We start from the raw sequence: 10816 nt of genomic DNA, 5'->3' as shown, positions 1-10816 counted from the left end.
TCAACAATATTACGGTTGGAGTAAACGTTATGTGATTCGGTATTGTAATAAAAGTCATAATGCTAGAAGACTATGAACAGGAGACAACCTGGAGTCTTTGTGTTAAAGACAAAATAGTTGGGTAGGCCAACAAATCAAACCCAACAAAGATTCTTGCAATGAAATATCTATCATCTGTCAATGGTCTGCCCTTTGTAAGACAGCTAATTTATGTTACTGAAAATGATAGAATTGGCACTAACTTTGCAGCCAAGATCAACAATGTGGGCAGTCACTAACTCATTATCTGTGAAGCAACATTCCTCCCACATTCATTTTAATAATCTTCTGTCACATGGCGTATGTATAAAATCTCTCATCTTATTTGGAAATACATACAATATAATATCCATCAAATCTCTCATCTTACTCTGTGAAATAAATAATGAAAAGCATATACTTAGATAGAACTTCCCTGTAATGTTTCTATTTACCATTAGACTTTGAAAAATAAATAAATGAATTACAAAATTCAACTCTGACTTGGGCCAAGATTTGACTTGCCTCTCTCCTTGATAGAATTCATCTTCTCAAGATGCAAACCAGCTCTGAATCTGGCAATGAAGTTATCAGCTTTAGTATCAACATCAGGACTTGGGCAAAACAATGGTGATGAGGTGGCAAAATCTGCAGCCTCTGGTGGACTAGAGGATTCCTCAGCATTAGCCTCATCAAAATCACTGTCATTGATGCTCTTTAGTCTCACAAAGTCCCCTTCCACCTCCTCAAACTTCCACACTGGCATGTTGAAGGGCGGAAGTGGTGGTGGTGGAGGAATTGAGCTCATCAACGGTGATTCAGTGCCACTGCTCACAGTCTCCTCCACATTGTTTTGACTCCTTATCTTGACTGGCAATGGAGGCTGGTGGGTTGTTAAAGGTGCATTTGTGGACACGTTTTGGGACAAAAGTTTTGGTTTTGAAGCTGAAGAAGAGTAAAGTTGAGTTTTTTGTGGGGGGGGAGGTGGTGGGGGAGGTGGGACTGAGTGGATTTTCTTGGTTTTTCTTTTCTTTGGAGAGAAAAGATTTTGGAAGAAATGTGGCGGCGGAGGCGGCGGCGGAGGAGGTGGAGGTGGCTGTGACGGTGGTGGTGGTAAAGGGTAGGATGATTCATAGTTGAAGAAAAAATCAAGATTCTCAACACTCTTTTGCCTTTGTTTCTTCTTCTTCTTGTTTCTTGTCAACGAAGTCAAGAACTCTTTAGTTGCACTTGTTGTACCTCTCTTTTTCTCATTCCTGCTCTCAATCTCCTCCACCTGCGGCGGCGGAGGCGGCGGCAGCCGTGGAGGTGGTGGCGGTGAAGAAGTACTACTTTTGATCCTACCCAAATCCTCATCAACCTTTCTTTTCCCTTTACCACTCCTTGCAACATCTTGATAAGTTGTTGCTCTTCTCCTCACCACTTTCCTCCCCACCACCATAGGCAATGGCGGAGCAGAAGGAGACGGCGGTGGAAGCGGCGGCGACTCCACCGGAGGCGGCTGCGTATACACAACTTCCTTTTGTGTTTCAACAACAAAAGGAGCAGTAGTAGTATCATCATCATCAACTCTCTTCACAACTTCTTCAACAACTTGCTCTTCTTTTTCTTCCTCTTCATCCTGAAACTTTTGTCGAGGCTTAAACTGATAAAAAGGCTGATCCTCCAAACTCGAAGAACGATAATTATACAAATGGGTATCATCATAAAACCGCCATGGATAATCACTTTCACTTCTCATCCATGAAGCCTCTTCAGCTCTGAGATCCGGGTAAGAACTAAAGCTCCTCAGCCTATTCAAACTGCCATTGTTATTACTATTACTGAACCATCCTCTACGTGGGGTGGTGCTTTCAAAGCTTGGTTTTTCAACATAAGAAGGAGAAGCACTTGGGGAAGAAGCGCTTCTGGGAGTTTCATTAGTCATGGTGTTTCGGCTGAGGAAGCCACAAACGATGGCGAAAAGCACCAGGACGAGATTGAGAGTATCCCAGCTTTTCTTCACCGAATGAGGTCTGAAGATTTGGGAGGTAAAGGAGAGGAAGGAGGGGATGACAATGAAGAGGAGAGCAGCTGCAATGACCAGCAGGATGATGAGGAGGACGCCGGAGTTGAGAAGGAGGGAGGAGGATCGGCGGCGGAGTCGGCTGGAGGTGTTGGAATTGAGCCAAAAGGGTGTTATGTCTTCTTCTTCTTCCATTCTTGGGAGTGTTTTGTGTTTTTGCTTTTGAGAGAAAGTGCTTTTTGAAAAACAACTTTTATATTTTTGCGCTTTGGTCTTGCTTTTGCTTGTGGGATTCCTACCTTTGGTACTACTTTGCTTAATATATATATATATAATATGATATAATATGATGGGAAAATGATGAACATGGTGAGTGATGGTGATGAATGATGAAATTGTGATGTGGGGTCATGATTTACTTTAAAAATTAAAAATTGAAATTAAAGTTTGAGGATATGAATCACATGTTGGCTGTCACCATAAGAATGACAGCTAGCTTAACAAAAAAGACAATGAATTTGCATGAAACATTAGTCAATTAGCCACACCTTTAATCTAGCTTTTTATTTTTCTTTTAACCTAAAGTATTACACCTCAAAAATGTGTCGTCTATCTATATGTATAGGATCCCTTAATAAAGAACAATAGGCATGTGCTAGTCTATGGGCAGGAGTGGACATAATAATAATACCAATATTGGCTGATTTGATTAATAGATGCAAAGGAGAATTTGGATTGCTATAGTTCATCAGTACATACTTGTATTCTTATATTAATAACATTATTTCGTGTGAATTCCTCGAATTATAAGATAGTTTGGATGGTGTTTAGTATTGTTTTTGTGTTTCTGTTTTCGGAAATGAAGATAAGAAGTTTGACTCCTTTTGTTAATGAGTAATACTACACCAACAACCATTTCTCACAAATTTTCTCTCACAACTCTAACATGACAGCTCGCAATTAGTTAGCTTGCAATTAATTAGTGGGACTCATGAGGAACCCATGTGGGACCTTGTTGTGAACTGACCAATTACGAACTGTCACGTCAGGATTGTGAAAGAAAGTTTGTGAGAAGGGGTTGTTGATGTAGTATTATTCTTTGTTAATAGTACAATACATCATTATTCTGAAAGAAGTATCCAAAAATGCAAGAAAGATTGCATTCTTATCGTTTTTGTGTAGTTATTGACATGAAGGAGATAAAATGAAGAAAACAACAAACAATGAGATATCTAACCTCTGGGTGGCTGAATAGAGACTCTTGAGTGTATTACTCAAAAAGTTATGAGTTTGATTCTCCTTAGTTGCTAATAGGAATGATCACTAGAAGATTACCTGGTCGTTAACTTAGGATTAGTTGAGATCCGAGCAAGTTAGCCCGGACACCTCCGATCACCAAAAAGAAAAAACAAACAATGAGTTATTTTCCTTGTTTTTTATTTTTTGTCTTGTATACAGACTAAGAAATTTATCTATTTTAGAATCTCGAAAACGGAACGTAATATCTCATATTCGCTCCATTGAGTGGATTTTAGGGAATTACGATCATCATATATTGTTCTACCTTTCTCATTTAATGAAGCTCGAATTTACATCCACCTTAGGATAGTGAAGTTCTCATTTCTCTAACTTGAACTTGGAATTCATCTTTTTACTTCAGATAAAACATTTACACTATTTTATCAATAATACTATAATATTTATCCAATCAAAGTAGATCATTATGTCGATTTGAATTGGTATTTCTATATTTTATTAACAAAACAAGCCGCTAGAATTATTTTACTCTATAGTTGGAAGCAACTACATATGTTGAGTTATTTTAATATTTATATTATGGGTCAATTTTTTCTTATTTTATATAAAATACCCAGATGAAATCTTGATATTTTATATCAAATAATATTAATGTTAATTAATCTTTCTCCAATAAATGAAAATTAAAATTTTAACACGTTTTAATTTTAAAATAAGATTTATTAATTAAAAAAAAATTGGTCAAAGTCATCCAATGCGCGTATGACAACTAGATCTTACTAAACCCACAAGTGTATGAATATTTGAAGTGTCGTATTGGGTCAAGTTTGTCATAAAAACGACACCGAAACAGTGGTTAATTGTTGACTTGTCTTTATCAAGAGAAAAGGACTTTTTTTTTTGGCTTTTGCTTTTGGTACAAGAAATTCAAGCCTCAAAGAGACTTTGAAATTGGACACACTTTTGGCTTTTAAAATGAAGTAATTGAGTTAGTTTTGTATTACTTGAAATTCATGCCAAGTTTTAACTACAATTTGGATATTAGATTTTCGGATAAGTCATCTAGATATTTGTGTTCACAACTTGTTTTCGAATATCTTTTACGTGTTAGTTTTGGAGAATCGTTGAATGACGTTAAAACTATTATAAACATGACAATATGTTGTAATTGTTGAACGAAATAGAGACAACAACAGGAACAAAATATAATAGTAAAACAAATCAAACAGTAAACAAAGAAAATAACACACGCGATTTACCCTGGTTCATCCAAAGTGGGTTACGTCCAGCTGAGTCAATATTATTACAATATGCCTCAACTCTCTCGTCTACAATGAATGAATTACCCTATGATCTGCTATCACATACATAACAAGAGAAAAGTATGATTATATACTAGGTTTAAGAGACTAAACCTAGTTTTACAAAGATTTCTATTTCTAAGTCTAACCCAATAAGGAATTAGTAACTTAAAAGAAATCTTATAGCGGGACCCTCGAGTGCGTCTCTATTACCCAGCTGAAGTAGTCGACAACTCTAACAATTGTGAGGTTGTATTTTATGTTATTAAAACGATTTTATGATGACATTTTAGAATTTAGCTTCAAATCTCTTCATCTTTTACATGATTGGTAAATGCAAAAAGTCCATTTAAGTGGGAGGGTCGTGATGGTGTATTGTTCCATCTCCCTCGAAGATTAGTCAAGAATTGACTCAAAAAGTTTGATTAAAAAAAAAAAAATCTTTTTGAATTTATATTCATTTATGGGTTTTATCTCGTGTTCTAATAGAAAATTAATGTTATAGAAAGTTATAATTTTAATTATATCGATGTATTAAAAAATAATATATTTTTTAAGTAATATATTCTTTTCATTAGTAGTTGGCCCAAAATTCAGAAGCCATTGAAACCTTGGAGTAGCTTCAGTTCAGAGCTTTCTTGTCACATAGAAATATGTTATACCAGACAAGGATTCCATGTTCTGTTCCCCACATAAGAATTCAATTTCCCAAGAAACATATCCATAAATTTCGAGCATCTCAATTTAGATCTTGTTTGACTTAGCTTACGAAAATTAATTTATAAATACTCAATGCTTATAAGTTATAACGTTTAAATTTTTAAGTAATTACGTACGAAAATTAATTTATAAATAGTCAATGCTTATAAGCTATAATCATTTGAAATTTAAGTAATACGTATTTGGTTAAAGTATTTATAAGTAACTATAAAGTAGTTGAAGCGTTTGGTAAAATATGATTTTTAAGTTAATTTATATTAAAATAACTAAAAAAGTATATATTATTTATTAAATAAAAAATATACGATGAAATTTTAAAATTAAATAGGGATAATGTGATATATACTTGATCAAACAGCTTATAAACAGGAAAAAAAAAAAAAAAAAAAAAGTACCTAACCTCCAACTTATTTTTTTGAGCGTATAAGCTCAACTATAAATCCAAAAAAGTATAAACAAACGTATCAGTTTAATTTTAAAGCTTATAAGTTAGTTTGACCAGCTTATAAGCTTAGACAAACACCCTTTACTCAACTCAGAAAGATTCTCGATCAAATGAGAGAATCATGTCATTAACTTGAAACTATCACATTAACCTATCATAAAAATTGCAATCTGTGTGACTGTTTATTTTTACTACATTTGTGTGGATTGTTAAGTGGTAGTTGTGGTGGTGGTAAGGGTTGAAGCGTAGAATTGGAGAGGTTTGCAGCTCAATATTGCTGATAAATTTGGTTAGGGTACAAGTCTTTGTTTTAAAACCTGGATCGAACCGACAGTTGGACCGGTCCGACCGAGACTCAACAGTCTTCAGTCCAATTCAGGTTCTAGAGGGGATTTTTGTAATATACTAATATTTAAGGGATTACTTTGTAATTTTTAAAAATAAAATCATTGCTTATAATACCGATCCAACCGGTTTTTTTAGGGTATTTTTGAAATAAATAAAAATTTTAGGGACTAATGTAATTTTTTTAAGGATATTTTGTAATATACTAATATTTAAGGGATTACTTTGTAATTTTTAAAAATAAAATCATTGCTTATAATACCGATCCAACCAGTTGAATCGATTGACCCACCCAATCACCTTACTGGGTCTCATAACGGTCGGGTTTTAAAACATTGGTACAAGTACAACTTCATTACGAGCGAATTTTATAGAATACAGAATATTTCAAAGCAATATCGTCATCGTCTGAAACTTATTTAACAAGCTTTTACAAGTAACACGTTCTATGTTATGAAATTACGACGATTTGTATGCCAGTAACATAGCAGTTTCAAACAAGTCATAGAATGAGTATATGAGCCAAGAAAGTCATGGTGATAGACTTATATTTTTCATATGCATTGTCTACCATACAATCTTCCTACCAAGAGGTATCCCACAGTTGCAACATCGAAACTTTTTATAATACACAACATGTATATGTACAAGACTAAAAAGAGGAACCAAACACAACTTCTTCAGATTTTCACACAGCTGAAACCTACTAAAAGTAGAGCTCTTTCTTGAATCCATTATGGTTTTATAGGGAGTAAAGTTTTACCAGTTTCCAGCTTTGTTGCCAAGGAAGCAGCGAGGTGTGAGACGAGAGAGAGAGAGAGAGAGAGGGGTGTTGCCGGGAGGTTTATAATATAACTATTCCTATAATGATCACCACAACTATTGTACATATCAAAGCCTGCAACAATCAGGACAATTAGGATTGGAAGATATGGAGCTGTGTAATTGCAAAGAATATGTGCTATAGATTAAAGACATGAATTGAAGATCATCGAGTCACACTCTTATTTTAAAAGGAAGTTAAGGATTATATCTACATTCTGCTTTTGAAAGTACATCATTATGATATGTTAAAACCGAATATGACCGAAGAAATTATAGATCATAGTGGCCAGTTAGTGTAAGACTTACAGCTATTGCAGAAGCGGCAAGTCCTGATCGCTCCCTTGGGTCCTTATGATAATAGTTCCCAAAGTAAAGGATTGTCGCATAGTACCACATAAAAGGAAATACAAATCCAAGAAGAAGACTGCAAGAAGAACAAAAACGTATAAGAAAAAGTCAGAGAGATAAAAAAGTGGAGGAGGAAGAGGGGAAGGGGTAAGTAAACTTACGAAAACCATCCAATTCCACAACCAAAGCAAGGAAGGGGTTTGTCATAAATGTCCAACTGGCCGTCTTCTGCATCTCTGATAAGAAGATACTCACCTTTTTTCTGGTCCACTAAATCGGTTGAGGCCTCTGGATATAGTTCAAGACAATTTTTCAAAGTTCCCAATATAACAAATGAGTAATGCTACACTTACAAAGAAATTTTACAAAAATCTCCATACAAAGTGATGTGACAAAAAATGAATGGAATAGTGAATTTAATGAGTTTGACTTTTTATTTCTCTCTTCCATTTATTTTTTGCCAACTCACTTTGTATATAAATCTTTGTAAAATTTCTTTGTAAATATAGTATTATTGATAACAAATATAAGCAATAGGCATTCCCATTATCATCTACCAGTCACAACAAAGATCAATATTGAATCATTCTCAAGACAATAATCAGCCTTTGACCCATAAACCTTAAAAGCAGGATGCAAAATTCAGAGATCAGATACCAAAATCTTTCGAATTGTAGCATCTAAAACAAATTTGGGGCAAAATAAGTATAAGATGTAGTATCATCACTGGGCTAAAAGACCTTCAAGAGGTTATTTCACTCAATAAACCAATCCACGAAATCCACCACAACTTCCTAGTTATACTTATCCACTCAGCAACAGCTGATAAGGAGCCTGAGACCATGGACAAGTCAAACATCTCTAAATTCTACATGGCCACACAACAAATAAACATAACAGCTACTGACTCATGCAGCGTCAAGCTACTAAAAAGAACACTAGATATAAGATTTCCAAAAGCCTGAGGAAGAGTGAATTTTTTTTTTTTTTTTTTTAGCCTGAGGAAGAGTGAATTTTTTTTTTTTTTTTTGGGGTTTTTTTTTTTTTTTTTTTGGGGAAATCAGGGGCATAATTTAAAAACTAAAGAGAGCGTTTAAGACAAGATCCCAAACTGCAATAGAGAATTAAGGAGTAAAAAGAAGACAATTACTTTGATCCACTTCTCCCATTGCTAGTATGTCAATGTCCTCAGCTGTGCTCTCTGCTTTATGAGTGCCTGCACATCAAACACACATGCTGCTAAAAAATTTATAAATTTCGAGACAATGATGACGTTGCTGTAAAGATTACACACAAGAAATTACATGGGTAAATTTAAAGAAAATCTCAAGCCCAATCTGAACTCCATCTGGGGCAGTTTATAGCAAAATGCACGTAACATGGTACACTCAAAGTTTTCTCAATGGATGTGAATGAATACTTGTCGTATGGTACACATACCATCCTTATAATAGGAGCCATTCAGTGCCCATACATTAACATGGATTGAGCAACATTTTTCGACTCCCTAATAGGTATCATTTTCGATGAAAATGAACCTTATTTATGTTAAGAATTTCGAAACCCACAAAACCACAGAAAAGTAGCACAACTACGCATAGGATCATAAACACAGTCATCGAATACAAAATCAAATTTTCGTTTAACCATTAAGCATTGACCTATACAAGCTCCACAACCAATTCAATCAATCTCCAGTACCACTCCCTTCTATACCACTAAAACCAAAAAAAACCATTGGAAACGAAAACTATACCTAAACGCAACCGTGAATTAGAGATTAGGATTTAAGTTCAACTAAGACAATCATATTCAACTCCTTCAGAAACTACAATAGAAAAAAAAATCAGAAAAATTGAACCGACCCACTTCAAGATAAGCATCTATTAACATGTATATCCAAAAACAAGCAGGAATAGGAACAAAATCACATTCTTTTACATGTAAAGAGAGCAAAACCCTCCAAAATCATCACAATATTTACCAGAAAACTCAAAGCAAAGTTACGAAAGCCTTAAACTTTCAAGACACCCAGATCAAAGAATACAACTTTCGTCAAATTTTATGAACAAACAAGAGAAATAAACATAACCATCCAATAAAAACACAATAAAATCTCCAAGATTATACAAACTCCAACATATCCCATAAAAAATTACTCAAGAAAAGTTCATTTCTTTTAGCCTCAATACAAGAACAGAGAGAGAAGGAGTGAACTTGCCTGTAGAGAAATAGAGTTAGAGCAGCTTTCTGCTGCTCTTCTTCGTTCCTCTTCTCTCTGTCTGTTGGCTTGAAGGAAAACGAGGAGTCACCTTCCCACTACCAGCACATTTGTTTGTTTATTATTTTATGGCAAAAATAGTCATACTTGGAATGGTTGTTAAGAATGCTATTTAAAAAAATAAAAAATAAAAAAATAAAAATCTTGTGAATATTATCCAAATATTGAAATCAACAAATCTCATCAAAAACTTTTTGGAGAAAAAAGAAAAAGAAAAGGACAAGTTATCTTTATAATGCTCAATGAATGATACTTAGACCATGCTTGAAAGCATTCTTTTAATAAATTTAATCTCAATAAACCACATTATTTTATATCTCGACTCTCGACCTTTATTTGAATGTATTGATAGTTTCATTTATATACGTTTAATCTTAATATAAAACAATATCTTGTACGTATAAATTGTTGAGCTATATATGAATGACGCTCAACCTACATTTGAATTGCATGTATTCATTTATATAGTGGATAACAATATCATTTAATATATTCAACCATATGCAATTTAATACCGATAAAAATTATAATAAAGAATAAATTATACATCTAAAATCAATACCGTTCTATTATTCAATCGTTTATCGATAAAGATTATAATAAAGGATAATTTATCATCCAACCCAATATTTTAATAATTTGAATGATTTTACAAACATTATAGTGGGAAGTTTTTTTAAGAAACATTGTGGTCCATAGCATATTCTCCATAATCCCTATATTCCACTATTCACAATAAAGCACTCAACCTAATGGTCTTATCAGCCCAGCCCATAAAATAGCCCACATTCCGGCCCATGGCCCGGCCCATAACCCAAAGTAGGGTCTATTTTCTTTGCTATTTTCTCACAAACGCTTAATCAAAGAGTATGTTCTCTTGTGTTAGTTGTATGTCTCGACTCCTTACTTAAATTTGAACGTACTAATCAATAAATTGAACAAACAAATATCATTTAATATATTCAACCATTTAACGATAAAGATTGTAATAAAGAATAACTTATCGTCCAACCTGTTATTTATATTATTCAAATAACTTTACAAAGATTATTTAGAAAGTTTACATTTCTTTTTTCCTAATAATCATTGCTCCGTAGCATATTCTCCACTATACATCATATTACATTCACACTCAACCTAATGGTCTCATCAGCCCAGCCCAACCCATTCCGGCCCATAAATTGGCCCAAGTATGCCCAAGACTTGGCCCATGAACCGGCCCATAACCCGAATTGGAGTTATTTTCTCTGTTATTTTCTCACAAACCCCTA

The 10816-nt window shown here is 34.1% G+C and overlaps 2 protein-coding genes across 3 annotated transcripts; both read right to left on the bottom strand.

Moving 5' to 3' along the window:
- Nucleotides 1-2218, bottom strand: LOC116109758 (serine/arginine repetitive matrix protein 1). Its single transcript, XM_031395984.1, has one exon. The coding sequence runs from the start codon at nucleotides 2216-2218 to the stop codon at nucleotides 512-514; it is 1707 nt and encodes a 568-aa protein (XP_031251844.1). The 3' UTR covers nucleotides 1-511.
- A 4383-nt stretch (nucleotides 2219-6601) lies between these two features.
- On the bottom strand, nucleotides 6602-9630 carry LOC116109805 (60S ribosomal protein L18a-like protein). 2 transcript variants are annotated; one of them, XM_031396034.1, is made up of 5 exons: nucleotides 9486-9630; nucleotides 8415-8480; nucleotides 7426-7552; nucleotides 7223-7340; nucleotides 6602-6989 (listed from the first exon to the last, which is right to left on the bottom strand). In XM_031396034.1, exons 2-5 carry the CDS (start codon nucleotides 8431-8433, stop codon nucleotides 6936-6938), a joined length of 318 nt encoding a protein of 105 aa, XP_031251894.1. In that variant the 5' UTR covers nucleotides 8434-8480; nucleotides 9486-9630; the 3' UTR covers nucleotides 6602-6935. The 2 variants fall into 2 exon arrangements, with proteins under 2 accessions (XP_031251894.1, XP_031251893.1); XM_031396033.1 differs by having other exon boundaries at nucleotides 8415-8500; nucleotides 9486-9620.
- Between the last annotated feature and the right edge of the window lie 1186 nt (nucleotides 9631-10816).

This window comes from Pistacia vera, unplaced genomic scaffold (assembly GCF_008641045.1).
Source record: "Pistacia vera cultivar Batoury unplaced genomic scaffold, PisVer_v2 Contig59, whole genome shotgun sequence".
Classification (NCBI taxonomy): domain Eukaryota; kingdom Viridiplantae; phylum Streptophyta; class Magnoliopsida; order Sapindales; family Anacardiaceae; genus Pistacia; species Pistacia vera.
This window is presented reverse-complemented; position numbering and strand designations above follow the sequence as displayed.